We start from the raw sequence: 18,143 nt of genomic DNA on the forward strand, positions 1-18,143 counted from the left end.
ACATCAAAAATCATAAGAAATCTACAAAAAAGCTCCTAGAAATAAGAAGTGAATTTAGTCGAGTCACAGGATACAAGGCAAATATACAAAAAAAAATTTATTTCTATATACTGCACCAAAAACTAGAAATGAAAATTAAACAAAAACAACATTTAAAATAGTATCAGATAATGTGAAGTACTTAGGTATAGTTGTAAGAAAATATGAGCAGGATCTGTATGTGGAAACCTATAAAACACTTATGACAGAAATCAAAGATCCAAATAAATGGGAAGATATTTTGTGTTCATGAATTGGAAGACTCAATATTGTTAAGGTATCAATTTTTTTCTAAATTGATCCATAGATTGAACATATTCTCAAGCAAAACTGAGCAGTAGTTTCTGACTCTCAAATTTATTTGTTAAAGCAAAGGACCTGGAAGTACAGAGTTGGAGAATTCATAGTGCTTAATTTCAAAACTTAATATAAAGCCACAATAATTAAGACAGTGTGGTATATGTGAAATTACAGAAATAATAGATCAATGGAACATCAAAGGGAGTCCAAAAATAGACCCACACAATTTGATTTTGACAAAATTGCAAAGGCAATTTCAACAGAAAAATAAGCATTTTCAACGAAAGGTGCTAAGTCAATTGGATATCCATATGCAAAGCAAAACAAAAAAGATAAACCTCAACCCATACTTTATACCTTGTACAAAAATTAATTCAAAACGGATCATAGACCTGAACATAAGACCTCAAATGATAAAGCTTTTGGAACAGGGGTAGGCAAACATTTTCTATAAAGGGCCAGATAGTTAATATTTTAGTCTTTGTGGACCACTTATGGTTTCTGTCACATGATCTTTATTTTTTACATCCTTTGAAAACGTAGAAACCATTCTTAGCTCACAGGCAGTTCAAAAATAGGCCTATAGGCCAAATTTAGCCCATGGGCAGTACTTTATTGTCCCTCACTTTAGACGAAAGCACAGAAGGAAATCTTTGTGATCATAGGTTAATCAAAGAGTTGTCAGATACAACACCAAAAGAACAATCCATAAAAGGAAAAAAAACTGATAAAGTGCACTTCATTAAAATGAAATGTACTTTCGGGGCAGACGGGTGGCTCAGTTGGTTAGAGCGCGAGCTTTGGGCAATGGGGCTGCCTGTTGGATTCCCACATGTGCCAGTGAGCTGCGCTCTACACAACTAGAATGAAGTCAATGAGCTGCCGCTCAGCTCCCCGGTGGCCATATGCCAGTTGGACTCCGCGGGAGATGGTGGGCTATGCCCCCTGCAACTAAGATTGAACACTACACATTGAGCTGAGCTGACCCTGAGCTCCCAGATGGCTCAGTTGGTTGGAGCGCAGGCTCTCAACCGCAAGGTTGCCAGTTCGATTCCTCGACTCCCACAAGGGATGGTGGGCTGCACCCCTTGCAACTAACAATGGAAACTGGACCTGGAGCTGAGCTGTGCCCTCCACAACTAAGATTGAAATTGAAAGGACAACAACTTGACTTGGAAAAGTCCCGGAAGTACACCCTGTCCCCCAATAAAGTCCTGTTCCCATTCCCCAATAAAATCTTTTAAAACAAATGAAATGTACTTTTGTATCATTTATCTGACAAAGAACTTATAACCGGTAAATGTAAAGACCTCTCAAAAGTCAATAATAAGGAAACAACCAAATTTAAAGAATACAATAGGAAATATGGGCAAAAGATTTGAACAGATACTTCACCAAAGAAGATATTTGAATGGCTAATAAGCATATATAACGAGTCTCAATATAAGTAGTCATTAGTAAGTGTGAGTTAAAAGTACAATGAGATAGTACTTCCTAACCTACTAGAATAGATTTCAAAAAAAGAAGGAAAATTGACAATAATACTAAGTGCTGCCAAGGATGCAGAATAACTATAACTCTCATACACTGCTAGTTAGAATGCAAAATGATGCAGCCACTTTAAAAAACATGTTGGCAATTTCATTCAGAGTTAAATATAGCCTTACCATGTAACCTAGTAATCAAACTCCTAGCTATTTATCCAAGAAAAATGTGAATCTTCACACAAAAACATGTAGATCAATGTTCATAGTAGCTTTATTCATAATCAGCAAGAATTGAAAACTGCCCAAATGTCCTTCAACTGGTGAACAGTTGAACAAATCATGGCATATTCACATAATGGTATGCTAGCAAACAATAAAAAGTAGCAAACTACTAATACATACAACAGCATGGATGCTTCTCAATGCATTATGTTAAGCAAAAGAAGATATACCCGAAGGCTAAATACTGTATGATTGTATGTATATGACATTCTACAAAGTAAAAATCACAAGACATAAAATAGATCATCAGTTGCCAGGAAATTGGGGTGTGGGGAGGGGTTCACTAGAACCGGGCACAGGTAGCCTTTTGGATTAATGGAACTATATCTATCTTCTATATCTTGATTTTGGTGGTGATTATATGACTGTAAATACTTGTCAAAACTCATCAAAGTATACATTTTAAAAGCTGAATTGTAGTATATGTACAATTTTAAAACGTAAGAGGGACAGACAGAAGATAGAGGGACAATGAAGTTTCCAAGGTCAAAGATATGTTTTACTGAAGATGGGAGGAGATTGAATGTGTTTATAGGCCACAGGCCCAAGTTAGTAAATAGAAAGATGTTAAAAATTACCTTTAACAAAGGTAATTTGAAAATATATTTTAAACTTACAAATAGATATTTGCCCAAGATGACTTACAAGTAAAAGAAATGTGTGGTTTATATTCTTTTGTACTATTTTGGGGGGTTGATTTAAGTATTGAAGTTGAGTGCTCAGCCTAAGTTAAATTATAAATCTGTAACTTAATGGATTCCCTCTCATTTGCTCAGGGTACTTGTGTGTACTTTTCTTGCTCAATGAATGGATAGCTTTTTAAGATCCCTGCTTAATATGATGTACCTTTTCACATGGGTATTGTGGATCCTAATGACTAGTAAGTCTGATATTGTTTTTAATATTTAAACTGTATTTATTTCTGAAAGGTGATGTTGGGCCAGATGGACAACCTGGATCAATGGGACCTCCTGGGCTTCCAGGAATAGGTGTTCAGGGACCACCAGGGCCACCAGGGATTCCTGGACCAATAGGTCAACCTGGTAAGATTGGAGTAAATGTACATTTTGTAGCACTCATTATGTAGCGGTTGTTCAGCTTATCAATAAAATGTCACCTATGTCTCCCAGAAAATAGATTTAAGAGGTAACGTGTACTTGTATAATGTTGTAAAAGTGAAAAAGTACATATCACAGCATAAGAGCTACTTTAATTCCTGGTATTCCTCTCCCTGTTCACTTAAAATTGATCTATTAACAATAATACAATTTAATAATTGCAGTATATTGCCACGGCATATAAAAGTTGAGCTAGTTAGTCATCGTCTTGGAATCATAGACTTAAGAACTTCTAGTGCTGATTATTTGAGACCTGAGTAGCTGTATAGCATTAATACGCCTTTGCCTCTGGAACCACTTTAACATTTCTTAGCACATGAAAACTAAAGTTAATATTCTGTTAAAAATATACGAGGTCGAACAATTAAGTTCGCGAACTCATCCTAGAAAAAGTGCTACGTACGTCATTGCTGAATATCACTATGGTCACCTTCGAAGTACTCTCCTTGGGAAGCTATGCACAGATGCCAGCACCTAGTCCACACTTCAAAGCAATTTTGGAACTCTTTTTCTGGAATGGCCACCAGACCCTCGATGTCCTGAATGTCATCAAAATGTCTTCCTTTCAATATTTCCTTTATCTTTGGGTAAAGAAAGAAGTCATTGGGGGCCAGATCAGGTGAGTCGGGAGGGTGTTCCAATACCGTTATTTGTTTACTGGCTAAAAACTCCCTCACAGACAGTGCTGTGTGAGCTGGTGCAGTGTCATGATGCAAGAGCCATGAATTGTTGGCGAAAAGTTCACGTCGTTTTCGTCTAACTTTTTCATGCAGCCTTTCCAGCACTTCCAAATAGTAAACTTGGTTAACTGTTAGTCCAGTTGGTACAAATTCATAATGAATAATCCCTCTGATATAAAAAAAGTTTAGCAATATCGTTGCAACACGTTTGTGAACTTAATTGCCAGACCTCGTATTTTAGGCATTCTCATTTCCTTTGTAATAAATTGACTTGAATTTTCTCCTCTTTTGTCCCTAAATCAGCAATCACTTTACAACTCATAAGCATGCTAAAAATTTTTATGTGGGTATGTGAAAACTTTTGTCAACTTGTAACCTAATAGAGAATCATATGGTTCCTCTACAGTATGTCTGTGTGAGAGTTTGTGTGAGAGTTTGCTTATTTAGGTTGTGGATTCTGAGCCATCCGGTGATATGAAATTCTTTGTATCTTAATCTAGGCAGGAACAATCAGGGCCACTCTTGGGCCAACATTATGTCATTGCAAAGCACTGTAATAATTCATAAAATTAAAACACATATGGAACATTTAATCAGTCTTTAGTTTGCTTTAATACATCAGATGACTTAAACACACTTCAGATGTACATACATTGACTTTGAACAACGAAAATATATTTTCTGACCTTAAATGGCAGTAGGTATATTGTTAGTGATTATGCTAAAAATCTAGAAACACCAGTTAATAATGTAAAATGCCTGGAAAGTAAACATTACTTTTGTTTATGTCCTATTTTAAAAATGTATTTTATGGCATATTTTACCGTTTTTATGGCCCCTAACATGTAACTACTGATTTAAAAATAAGAAAAGTTAGTGTTGCTTTGAAGCAGGTTGTTGAAAAGTACCTGCTTCAACACTCAATGGAGTATTACGCAGCCATAAAGAAGAAAGAAATCTTACCATTTGCAACAACATGGATGGACCTAGAGAACATTATGTTAAGTGAAATAAGTCAGAAAGAGAAAGACAAATACCATATGATCTCACTTATATGCGGAATCTAAAGAAAAGAATAAGTGAATGAACTAATCAGAAACAGTTTTAGAAACATGGAGGAAAAACAGAGGGTTGCTAGAGGGGCGGGGGGGGGGGGATAAGGGGAAGGTGAGAGGTTTTGGGAACGTACAGAGGGATAGTGGATGGGGGGAGGGGGGTTCACACAGTGTGAGGGATATAAATGATAAACGTCTAAGTTTTGCTTTGTCTTGTGCACCTGAAACTAATTAAAAAATAAATAAATAAATAAAAATTAAAAAAAAAAAGAAATCAAAATAAAATTAACCAATAATGTTGGAAAAAAAAATAAAAAAATAAAATAAAATTCTAACTAGCATAGCAGAGGGATCTTGAAAAAAAAATTAATTTTTAGGTTTGTCTATTATAGCTTTGGTCTGCTGTTCCACAAAGATGGCTAAAATGAATTTATCATTTCTGCTGTGTTTTGTCATTTCTTTTCTTTCCCAGAATTGCATGATGTTTTGGAAGCATTTTGAATTCTTAAATCACAGCTGAACAAGAATAAAGAGAGACCACTGTTAATACCAATCTGAGCAAAATAAAATTACATTTATTTGTGCTTTATACTCCTTTAAATTTAGATAATACTCTGCAATATTTCAATCATGTAATATTCTCTCTCTTTTTAACTGATAGATATGTAGGTATATTGATTTATAAAGTTTAGATAGGATACACGGGGAAAAGTAATGGTGCTGAATTTAATCTCATCTCTTCTGTGAATATACACTTTACCACAGAATTCAAGATCTTAAATAAAATGGTTCAACAAACAAATGAAGTTAACAGCAACTGGCATGAACACATATCAAATGCATTCTTATTAATATAGAAATGTTCTCAAATCACAATTTGTTTTTCACCACAGGATGAGCCACATTTTATATTTGATATTAGCCATATATACTCACTTTTAAAGTAAATTTTATTTATGTCACCAAAGCAGAATATTATCTTAGCCCATTTCAAAAATATCATAGTTTCTGTTCATTCATCTCAAAAGCAGGGTGATCAGCAAAGCTATTACTAATATCTTGATGCACCTTGCTTATACTACATGGCTGAAATTGTAACTACCAATTTTTTAAATAGGAAGTTTATTTAATATACTGGCTGTGTTTCATTTTGTAATAGAAAACTTAATGCAAAGTATTTTATATTGCCATCTCTCCAGTGTGAAATGTTCATATTATGCTTTTCAGTCTTTTTTTTTTACTCATATTCTGCCATTATTTACTTAAGTTTTACTATTTGTCATTCTCATTTCCAAGGCAGGCTGTACAGTTCAATGCATGTTTATAAATTAAAGATTTGTTGAATATCAGTTCCTCATTTGACAGCAGGGAAATAAAAGAAAAAAATGCCAAAGGACAAAAAGCAAAATGCTGTTTTCATCCCATGCCCTCAGGCAGAAATGGAAATTGTTGGTTCTTGTTATTTGATCTGGACATTGGCTAGAAAATTGCTGCTTTAGTGAATCTTTCTAAAGGTCAGTTAAATATACTGAATTTCATGTCCACAGATCATAACCTAACCTGAGCCAAATTTGTTATAATGCTTGCCCAGATACAGGAAAAAGTGCATGGAAACAAATAAAGAATTAGTCATGTCATTTTCATAGATAGAGAGTACATTATAGTTTTACAACATTTTTTAGTTATAAAACCCCTGGAGAGAGAGAGAGAGAGAGAGAGAGAGAGAGAGAGAGAGAGAGAGAGAGAGAGAGAGAGAACGAGAACTTCTCACAGATAATACATGTTTTTGAGATTTTCCTTTTTTTCCACTAGCTGGTTCCATTTGGCTGCCTATAAATTTAGAGCCCCTATATACCCCTAATTCACTTAGCTATATCCATACAATTCCTGTCATTGGATAAGTAGATTCAGCTTTTGAATTTAATTGACTTTGTTCATCCTGATGTTACCAGGATGCCTATTTCTGGCAGTGTTCATAGAAAAGATCTATCCTGTGAAAAGTACAGCATAATACCTGTTACTACTAATAGTAATAACAATGAAGAAAGAAATCTTGCCTACTAATAATTATTGAGTTCTCTGTACCTAACCTGTTACAGTATAAAATCAAATTAATTTTTAAATTCTAACTAACCTTATGAACTTACATTCCAAAGTGATTATTCAGAGCAATATCAAGAACAGAGATAAGCAAAAGTGTAAAGCTGATCTACTTTTTGTGAATGGAAATATTGTGTCTCTATTGGCAAATACATTTCATTTATAGAATATGCTATATGAATATCTGAGCTAATACCTAAAATAAGTTTTGTTACTCACTACTAATATGTGATAGTAGTGAATCAATATCTAATAACTTCTATTTGTAGACATTTCTGTTCTAATCTTTACATGCTTAGTTTTGATTCCTAACCCAATGAATCTTTTGCAACTTGCTTCTGCTCTGGTGGTTCATCTTGCTGCTGAATTGTAACATCTTGCCTCTTGAACTTCAGGTCTACCAGGTGCTGTAGTTCTTTCTCAAAAGCCCTATTTTGAAGTACAGCAATAAACATGAAAAAAAAAAGATTTCTCCAGATTTAAGTCTTTGGTTTCTTATCATTATTTTGTCGAACTGTTCTCCTGGGACATATTTCAAAGGACAAATAAGTTAATTTGAAAACTCAGTTATTAAAAAACAACTTGCATTAAACAAACAAACTACTTGGACTTTAGTGTAACAATAGGCAGTAATCCATATAGAACTATTGATAGTGAGCATTTAGAAACTTTTATAGCAATTTGACAGTGTAGTTCTATTTGTTCAATATAACCAAAAGGTAGGGTTATATTTTCTTTGTCTTTGGTTTTTATTTTATTTTTAGTAATTTTTATTGTATTTTATAAAAAGATACTAGTCCATGATGGGCCAGGAATTAAAAGATTGATCTGTCATCAGAAATAATTTGAGAAATACTTTCTTAAAAAAACATACTTGAATATCCTAAAGTTATGTGCATGGTGCTAAAAATATGTCTAACTCACTGTTAGGTTTGTTATACCAAATTCTATCATCTGTTTGCTAGTAAAATAACCAGATATGCCTCTTAAAACTGCTTCAACACTTGTTAACACTGGTGTTGTATTAACTAGGCTTGCCTGGAATACCAGGAGAGAAGGGCGATCCAGGGCCTCCTGGGTTTGATGTTCCAGGACCCCCTGGTGAGAGAGGCAGTCCAGGGATCCCTGGGACACCTGGTCCTATGGGACCACCAGGATCACCAGGGCTTCCAGGAAAAGCAGGTGCCTCTGGCTTTCCAGGTAATTTGTTTAAACTTTTCTCTGGGATTGGATTCAGGAAATTAAAACTAATATGACTCTGGTATATTATTCTCTTGTTGTACTTCTCTGGATTGACACTGTCCCTTATGGAAAAGTGTTAAATGCCTTTGATTGCAGGAAACTAACTTTGCTATTTGCATTACACTTTCTTTGTGAGAATTCTAGTTATATATTTCTGTATAAAGAAAAAGACCCCCAAATTTAATGGTTTAAATCAACTTTTTGAATTTGCTCAAGATTTTGTGGGTCATGAATTAAGAGATGTCTTAATGGGGTTATTTACCTCTGATCCACATGGCACCAACTGCAGTGGTTGGGGTGGAGGATCTACTCCCAAGATGGCACTTCTTTGACAACTGAGTGTTCCTTGGCCTCTTCACGTGGTATCTCGTTATCAATACTGCCTCTTCACATGGCTTGGGCTCCTCACATTGTGGTAGTGTCAGGGTAGTTACTCTCCTTTCAAGGCAGTTGGTTTCCCAAAGAGAAAATTCCCCAAACCAAAAGTGAGTTTTCCGAGAGCCCCAGGTAGAAGCTGCAAAACTTCTTGTGATCTAGCCTTGGGAGTCATACAGTGTCACTTAATCAAGGGCAAGGCACAGAGTCACCCCAATTTCAAGGGGGAAAGACTGCACAAGGGTTTGTATGCAGGGACATATGGTTCATTGGGGGCCATTTTTGGAGGTTAGCTACCAAAGTGAGTCTTTTTATTCATGAGTATTGGCAATAGTGGTCACTAAGATTACAGAAATTAACAAAGGGTTAAAACTTAATGCTTTCCCTCCAACTCTAAATAGTTTTCCAGTTGACATCTTAAAACTTATCTTTTGTCTGTCCAAGGAAGGTAAAGGAAAGGTAAAAGTTACTTATTGATATTCTTCAAAGGTGCCAAAGGTGAAATGGGTATGATGGGACCTCCAGGCCCACCAGGACCCTTGGGAATTCCTGGCAGGAGTGGTGTTCCTGGTCTCAAAGGTAATATTCAGTTTGCTGGCAGATGGATGTAAGAGAAAATTAAACATTGCTTTGTTTCAGTATAGAATATTTTTATTTGACTGTTTTAAAATGAGCAATGTTTCCTGGTAGTTTATTTCTATGTGATAGGACATTCAAATAGGTCCTGTTCTCAATTTGGTGGCATGTTTAGTTTGGATACCATGAAATATGGTAAATGCTTAGCTCAAAAGAACAAAATATAGGGATTAAACTTTGATTTGTTTCACAGTCTCTGTAATTGTCAAAGAATCCCAGAAGAAAGAGGGATTGTTATTTGAGTATAAAAATGTGTGTGAGCTCAAGTTATTCATAGGCAATAACCAAGGTGCATAAGTGTTTTCGGGTGGTCTGCAGCCCACCCAACTATGGAACATATGAATGATATTTATATTCATTAATCCTGGGTGGATAAATCTGATCTGTTGTGTCTTCCCCACGCATGTTGGTTTTAGGTGATGATGGTTTGCATGGTCAGCCAGGATCTCCTGGTGCTACAGGAGAAAAAGGTAGTAAAGGAGAGCCTGGCCTTCCAGGCCCTCCTGGACGAATGGATCCAGATCAGCTGGTCTCAAAAGGCGAGAAGGGGGACCCTGGTTTACCAGGTGAGTGAATGTATTTATTAATGAATACATTTCCAGGTATATCTGAAGTTTAATTTTTGACATCATGAAAAGTCACTTGTAGTCCTGGATTCACTTACAAAAAACACTTAGATGTATCAAATTTTGGTAATGAAAATTAGTCGTCACTTGATTTTTACTGTTTCACTGATCAACTTATATTTGAGTATTTTCTTTGTAGTTTATCTATCACAAACTGTGAGGTTTTATATTTTTTATTAAATTTGTTGTTGTTAATAAAATTATATGTTTCAAGTGTATATTTCTATAATACATCATCTATATATCACACTATGTGCTCACCACCCAGAGTCAGTTCTCCTTCCATCACCATATATTTGATCCCCTTTTCCCTCTTCTACCACCCCCTTCCCCCTTTACACTCTAGAAACCACTGAACTGTTGCTGTCTGGGTCTGAGTTTTTGCTTCTCTTGTTCATTTGTTGCTTTCAGTTTTATATCCCACATATGAATGAAATCATATGGTTCTCGACTTTTTCTGTCTGACTTATTTCACTTGGAATGATAATCTCAAAATCCATCCATGTTTTAAAATAGACTTAGGCAGTCATCTACAGGCCTTCAAAAAAAAAAGTATAGGATATAGTTGTGAGAAAAAGATAACTAGTCCGAATCACTTGGGAAACAGATTGCAGTGTTTGGGAAATTTGCTCGTCCTTTAATTTTTTCTTTTCCTTGAAACCAGATGGGGATGAGTGGTACATTGTTGCCCTGCAGTGTTTTGATATCCATATCATACTTGGCTTTTAAATAGAGTTCATTGTTATACTACCTTGGCAGAATAAACAAATACTGGACTATGAACAGCCAAGATCAGCCTTGGGGGGAAGTCACTAAAAGTAGGTCTAGGGAACAACTGTGTTTTTATAGCTATTTTATTAGAAGTGAATAAGGTATGAAGTATAGCTTTATTCTTTAAATAAAAAATCTCTTCATTTTTATGAAAGTATAACATATTCATAACAAAGCCTCAGAAAATATGGATAAACACAAATAAAAAAAAACACAATCCAATCTATATAGACTAGCCTTTCAGACAACATGGAACTTTAAAAATACGTTTGTTTATGTGGTTATGGTCACGGAACGTGGAGTACAGCATAGGGAATAGAGTCAATAGAACTGTAACAGCTGTATATGATGTCAGACGGGTAGTAGATTGGGGGAGGGGGTTGTCACTTTAAGAGGGGTATAAATGTCTAACTATTACATTGTTTTGTACACCTGAAACTAATAATACAAAATAGCTTTGTTTATTTGTAGCTAGTAGTAAAGTTTGTGGCTCTTTTTGTGTTGTAACCATTAATATTTTCAGTCCATTTGTGCATGTGAGTGTGTGTGTGTGGGGAGGTGTACGTGTGTACACAGATGTTAAAAATTTCCCTATGAGCAGGACTTGGTGGGATTTTTTTCCTCAAAAAAGTGTTTAAGACATTAGTGTAGTTTTGTATATCATGAAAGATGCAAGGCTGCCTAATTGTTTATTACTGCAAAAATGAGATCTTTCTTGAATTACTTGTTGCAAGATTTCTCTTTAAATTATACCTTCTGTAAAATAGAGGCAATAAACTATACTTACCTCTAATATAGAGTTATTAAAGATAGTTGTAGAATATAAGAGATAGCCTAGAGATAATATGCCCCAAATCCTTCATTTAATAGTATAAGAAACTGAGGTCCACAGAAGAAAGTGTCTTAATTATTGAATGCTCTGAATTTCTTAATGGTAACTAAATAAAAAGTGAAGGATTTTAGTATTAGTCCAGTTCATAGTACTATCTCAGAATATCACTGGTACCTATATTTCCCTCACATTTCAGAATTTGAGTAGCTTACTTTGCCAAATTCATTTAATGAATGAATGATATCATCCTAACTTGTCTTCCTTGGAAGGTATTCCTGGACTTTCGGGGCCAAAAGGTTACCAGGGTTTGCCTGGAGATCCAGGGCAACCTGGACTGAGTGGACAACCTGGATTACCAGGACCACCAGGTAAGGATGATAGACCACCTGTAGTAATTGAATGGCTAATCTTGTACCCTGGGAAAGTATGTATTTATCATGTGTGGTAATGTTTTGGATCCGGTCATCACAATATACTTGCGAAGCTACTGAGATATGAAGTTTCCCTTTAGCAAAAATGTTTCCATTTGGCCTGAGTATCAACAGAAAAGATTTGTAGGATGTTTTGATTTACTCACTTTTTTCTTTTTGTGGTAGCAGAATCAGAATTACAAGTATATCCAAGTGAGGTGCTCTGTTTTATTTACATGAATTGCAACATATGTTATTAAGATAATTATCTGCTAGGAGCCAGAAAAATTCACCTTTTCCGATTCTTTCTCTTCAGACAAGTAAATCATTAAACCGTATAAAACAGATGGCTTTAAAAGTAGATACTGATTGAAAAAAATAGACGCTTTTTTTTTTTTTTAAGTTTCAAGGGATGAAAATTTCACAGCCTACTTTGGTAGTCTGTTACAGCATTAATCACCATTACAGTCAACATGTTTGTTTGTTTTTTCCTTACCTCTAATAAAATTCTTTCTTGATGCTTCTTAAGCCTTTTTTTTTTAGTTGTGACCCTAAGGAATAAAAAGGAGCTGGTCCGCATTTTCAAACCAACTCTTTAGATCAGTTATTCTGCTCTGCACTCTGCACTATGAGTACATTGCCTTGACATAGTTGGAAAGATAATTTATCTCCCTTTCTGTCCTTCCCATCTTCTGCATTCACTTCCCCAAATTGTAAGTAAATGTGAAAGAAAAAAAGAAAAGAAAAAAAGTTTCAGACAACACTGTGGTCCTTAGAAAATACCTACGTGACCCATAGAGCTCAAACACCTAAGCTCTAGGAAGAGTGTGTAAACAGAGCAACATGACTGTTGGGGTAATAGTCCAGAACCTCTCCATCAACTCATTCATCCATGGCCTAATGTACTAGGGGCACATCATGACAGGTTACCACTTTCCTCTTCATGCTCTCATACTCAGGGTCTACATTGGGAAAGCCACTTAATCTTTTAAAAACAGATTCATTACATTGGATCAATCTGTGATAAATGCAGTAAGGGTAATTATACACATGCAACAAATAGGATTTCAGGTGTTTGGAATTGTCTTAGGGCAAGAAACAAGGTGTCCTGGTAAAATTTTTCCATTTTTTAAATAAATGTGTATTAGGAGACCTTTGTTACTATCATTATATTGTAATACGTTCCTATGGAGATTTCTTAGGTACCTCTTGCCTATTTTATGCTGAGCTAGAGCAGTGGAAATTAATCATGTATAAAGATTTGATCCATCGAATTCCATGCTTGCATTTTAATTATGACAAATTCTAAGAAAGCAGACAATCTCAATATTGTTGACTTCTCTTAATTTTATCAATTCGACTTTTCTAGGTCCCAAGGGTATCCCTGGTCCGCCTGGAAACCCAGGACTTACAGGACCCCCTGGACTTAAAGGAAATATAGGTGATATGGGTTTTCCAGGTGAGTGATGAAAATCTCCCAAATATTTAGTTCCATTAATGGAAGATGTTTCACTCTCTTTGTTACCAAAAAAGAGACTGGTGTTGATAGAATCAAACTGAGACAATATCTAAATTAATTGGTGAGTGAAGCTCTATCATTACACAAATATTTGGAGTGGGAATTAAAGAACAGACCTTTAGAAACCTTAAAAGAATTCACAAACTTATATTTTTTCTCTAGCTGCACCCTTTTTGCTTAAACTTCCTTTAAAAATAGGCTTTTACATAATCCTGGTTGTAAAGCTCATTATTATATAACTCAGAATTTGCAGAGTTCTTTTTAAAAATCTTTTTGCTTAGTCACGTGCATCATGGATAAAACATATTTTATACACTATTGCATGCTCCATGTTTTTAACAGGCCCTCATGGTGTGAAAGGGTCTCCTGGTACCCCTGGAGTTCCTGGACAACCTGGCTCCCCAGGATTACCTGGACAGAAAGGAGAAAAAGGTGATCCTGGTGCTTCAGGCATTGGTCTTCCAGGTCTTCCTGGCCCAAAGGTAGTCCAATTTTAGGTATATGCCTGAACAAATGTAATGTTTCTGTGCTCATTCCAAACACTTCGTTAAACAGACTACACAATGACATGGTCTAGTCTTGGCAAGAAATTCATTCCTTCTCTTTTTTCTTATATGGTAAGAAGATATGTTGATATGTTTAGGGTTTGCAGCCAGTCCAAAAAGGAGGAAAAAAACTTTCTGATTATTTTTTATTTTCCTCTGTCTTACTCTGTGTGGGTTTCAGTAAACCAAAGGCATGTTCCTGCCTGGTTTTGGTTTTCCTTTCCCTCTTAGTGATGGGGTTCTTGGTCTTTGTCCAATTGTTATTACTAATTTCAAGAGACTTAAACAAACAGAGTAACTTACACAATTAATGAAAGTGTAGTACTCTTCGGAACTGCATATCTCAGGTATTTCTCCAAAAACAGTTTTGCATATCCCTCTATGCCCCCACTCAGTGAGAAAGCTTTGGTGGTATTTCTCAAACAGTCAGATTTGGAACTTCTTTTAGAATCATGAATTCAACAAATATTTGATAACTGAGTAATTTCACATAAAACAATTCTTACTGATCTGTACAAGTACTTTATAACTAGTGGAGATGCATCCATTGTCTATTACATATGTTGGAAATATTTTCTCCCAGTCAATTATTTGTCTTATAAAGTTGTTTAATAATTCAATCAGAACATAAAGTTAGGGAGTATTAGAAGAGGAATTGTGTTACTCAACTTCTACAGAATTAGTGAAAATTCCCACTGACATAAGAACTTATTTAATAAGATTTTAAAGACAATTTCTGTTTAATAGTATACAAAGACAGTAATTTGATGGCCCAGTTGATCAACTTATTGTAACAGAAAATCAAGAGAAGTTTCTGCATATTAATTGTAGATTGACTGTGTCAAATGTGTTGAAATTAATCTAAATTTTTTGTGTTAAATCTGAATTTTACCAGTAATATATAAATACATACGTTTCTTTTTTCTATTTGTTTATTTATTTATGGTCTCAAGTGCAGAAACCAACATAATAACTAGACATTTGCACTCCTTACAAAGTGATAAGCCCAACATGTCTACTACCCATCTGAACCCATATATAGCTATTATAATACTATTAACAGTGTACTTTACATGCATGACTATGTATGTTTTTTAATTATAGTTGACATTCAATATTATTTTATACTGATTTCAGGTGTATAGCATAATGGTTAGACATTTATGTAATTTATGAAGAGATACGCCTGATAAATCTAGTACCCATCTGACACTATACATAGTTTTCACATTATTGACTATATTCTCCATACTATATTTCACATCCCTGTGACTGTTTTGTGAGTACTGATTTGTACTTCCTAATCCCTTCACCATGTACACTAGAAAAAAAATGTATAGTCTGACGTTCTAGGGTGAAGTGCTCTATAAATGTCAATTATGTGCTTTTCATCTAATGTGTCATTTAGGGCTGCCATTTTGCTATTGATTTTCTGTTTGGATAATCTGTCCATCGCTGTCAATGATGTATTTAAGTCCCCTAGTATAATTGTATTTTGGTCAATTTCTCCCTTTAGTTCTGTTAGTAGTTGCTTGGTATATTTCGGTGCTCCCTGATTGGGGGCATAAATATTGATGAGTGACTGGTATGTCTTCTTATTATATAGTCCCCTTCATTATTATAAAATGTCCATCTTTGTCTCTTGTTCCTTTTTTTATCCTGAAGTCTGTTTCATCAGAAGTCAGTATGACTACACCCGCTTTTCTCTGAATGCCATTTCCTTGGAGTGTAAGTTTCCACCCTTTCACTTTGAGTCTGCATTTGTCCTTGTAGCTGAGATATGTCTCTTGGAGGCAGCATATGGTAGTCTTTAGTTTGTGGATCTAATCAGCTATTCTCTGACTTTCTATTGGTGAGTTCAGTCCATTCACATTTAGGGTGATTATTGATATGTGAGGATTTCCTATCATTCTATCTTTGGTTTTCTGGTAAGATTGTACCTCCATTGTTTCTTCGCCTTTTTGTTGTTGTCTGTTATATCTCTGTGGTGGTATTCTGTGTGGTGGTATTTTTCCCTCAGTTTCTTCTTTTATTACGCTATATATTTCAGTTCTGGATATTTTTTTTTAATTTATTGGGGTGACAATTGTTAGTGAAATTACATAGAATTCAGGTGTACAATTCTGTATTACATCATCTATAAATCCCATTGTGTGTTCACCACCCAGAGTCAGTTCTCCTTCCATCAACATATATTTGATCCCCCTTACCCTCATCTACCACCCCCACCCCCCATCCCCCTTACCCTCTGGTAACCACTAAACTATTGTCTGTGTCTATGAGTTTTTGTTTCTCATTTATTTGTCCTGTGCTTTTGCTTTTTTTGATTTATATACCACATATCAGTGAAATCATATGGTTCTCTGCTTTTTCTGTCTGACTTATTTCGCTTAGCATCATACTCTCAAGATCCATCCATGTTGTCACAATGTTCCTATATCATCTTTTCTTATCACTGAATAGTATTCCATTGTGTGTATATACCACAACTTCTTTATCCATTCATCTATCGAAGGACATTTTGGTTGTTTCCATGTCTTGGCCACCGTAAACAAAGCTGCAATGAACATTGGAGCACACGTGTCTTTATGTATAAATGTTTTCAGATTTTTTGGGTAGATACCCAGGAGAGGGATTGCTGGGTCATATGGTAATTCTATTCGTAATTTTTTGAGGAACCTCCACACTGCCTTCCATAACGGCTGCACCAGTCTGCATTCCCACCAACAGTGTATGAGGGTTCCTTTTTCTCCACAGCCTCTCCAACACTTGTTACTATTTGTCTTGTTGATGATAGCCATTCTAACTGGGGTGAGGTGATATCTCATTGTGGTTTTGATTTGCACTTCTCTGATGATTCGTGACGTTGAGCATTTTTTCATATGTCTATTTGCCATTTGTATGTTCTCTTTAGAGAAATGTCTCTTCAGGTCGTCTACCCATTTTTCAATTGGGTTGTTTTTTTGTTTTTTTTCCGTTGTTGAGTTTCATGAGTTCCTTGTACATTTTGGATATTAGCCCCTTAATGGAAGCGCTGTTTGCAAAAATCTTCTCCCATTCAGTGGATTGCCTCTTTATTTTGTCGATGGTTACCTTTGCTGTGCAGAAGCTTTTAAGTTTCTTATAGTCCCATTCGTTTATTTTAGCTTTTACTTCCATTGCCTTTGGAGTCAAATTCATAAAATGCTCTTTGAACCCAAGGTCCATAAGTTTAGTACCTATGTTTTCTTCTAGGCAGTTTATTGTGTCAGGTCTTATGCTTAAGTCTTTGATCCATTTTGAATTAATTTTGGTACATGGTGACCGATAGCAGTCCAGTTTCATTCTTTTGCGTGTGGCTATGCAATTCTCCCAGCCCAATTTATGGAAGAAGCTGTCTTTCCTCCATTATAAGTTTTTAGCTTCTTTATCAAAAATTACCTGTGCATATTTATGTGGTTTTATTTCTGGGTTCTCAATTCTATTCCATTGGTCTATGTGTCTGTTTTTCTGCTAATACCATGCTGTTTTGATTATTGTAGCCCTGTAGTACAAGCTAAAGTCAGGGAGTGTGATACCTCCAGTATTGTTCTTTTTTCTTAAGATTGCTTTGGCTATTCGGGGTCTTTTGTGGTTCCAAACAAATCTGATGATTTTTTGTTCTATTTCTTTAAAAAATGCCATTGGAATTTTGATGGGGACCGCATTAAATCTGTATATTGCTTTGGGTAATATGGCCATTTTAACTATGTTGATTCTTCCAATCCATGAGCACGGAATGTCTTTCCATTTCTTTGTGTCTTCTTCAATTTCTTTCAAAAATGTCTTATAGTTTTCAGCATATAGGTCCTTCACATCCTTGGTTAAGTTTATTCCTAGGTATTTTATTCTTTTTGCTGCAATTGCAAAAGGAATTGTTTTTTGTATTTCTTTTTCTGAGATTTCATTGTTAGTATATAGGAATGCAATGGACTTTTGTATGTTGATTTTGTAGCCAGCAAATTTACTGTATTCATTGATAGATTCTAATAGGTTTTTGGTGGAGTCTTTAGGGTTTTCTATATATAGCATCATGTCATCTGCAAAGAGTGATAATTTAACTTCTTCATTCCCAATTTGGATGCCTTTTATTTCTTTCTCTTGCCTG

General features: G+C 35.3%; 1 protein-coding gene across 5 annotated transcripts in view; it reads left to right on the forward strand.

Annotated features, from left to right (window-relative positions):
• COL4A5 (collagen type IV alpha 5 chain) overlaps nt 1-18,143 on the forward strand; it is a 373,394-nt gene that overhangs the window by 216,360 nt on the left and 138,891 nt on the right. For all 5 annotated transcript variants that reach the window (XM_074323261.1, XM_074323263.1, XM_074323262.1 and 2 more), the window contains 7 exons: nt 3,038-3,151; nt 8,094-8,261; nt 9,168-9,257; nt 9,731-9,880; nt 11,813-11,911; nt 13,323-13,412; nt 13,815-13,954. In XM_074323261.1, coding sequence (XP_074179362.1) covers nt 3,038-3,151; nt 8,094-8,261; nt 9,168-9,257; nt 9,731-9,880; nt 11,813-11,911; nt 13,323-13,412; nt 13,815-13,954 — 851 coding nt within the window. The remainder of the gene's footprint in view (nt 1-3,037; nt 3,152-8,093; nt 8,262-9,167; nt 9,258-9,730; nt 9,881-11,812; nt 11,912-13,322; nt 13,413-13,814; nt 13,955-18,143) is intronic.

This window comes from Rhinolophus sinicus, chromosome X (assembly GCF_036562045.2).
Source record: "Rhinolophus sinicus isolate RSC01 chromosome X, ASM3656204v1, whole genome shotgun sequence".
NCBI lineage: Eukaryota > Metazoa > Chordata > Mammalia > Chiroptera > Rhinolophidae > Rhinolophus > Rhinolophus sinicus.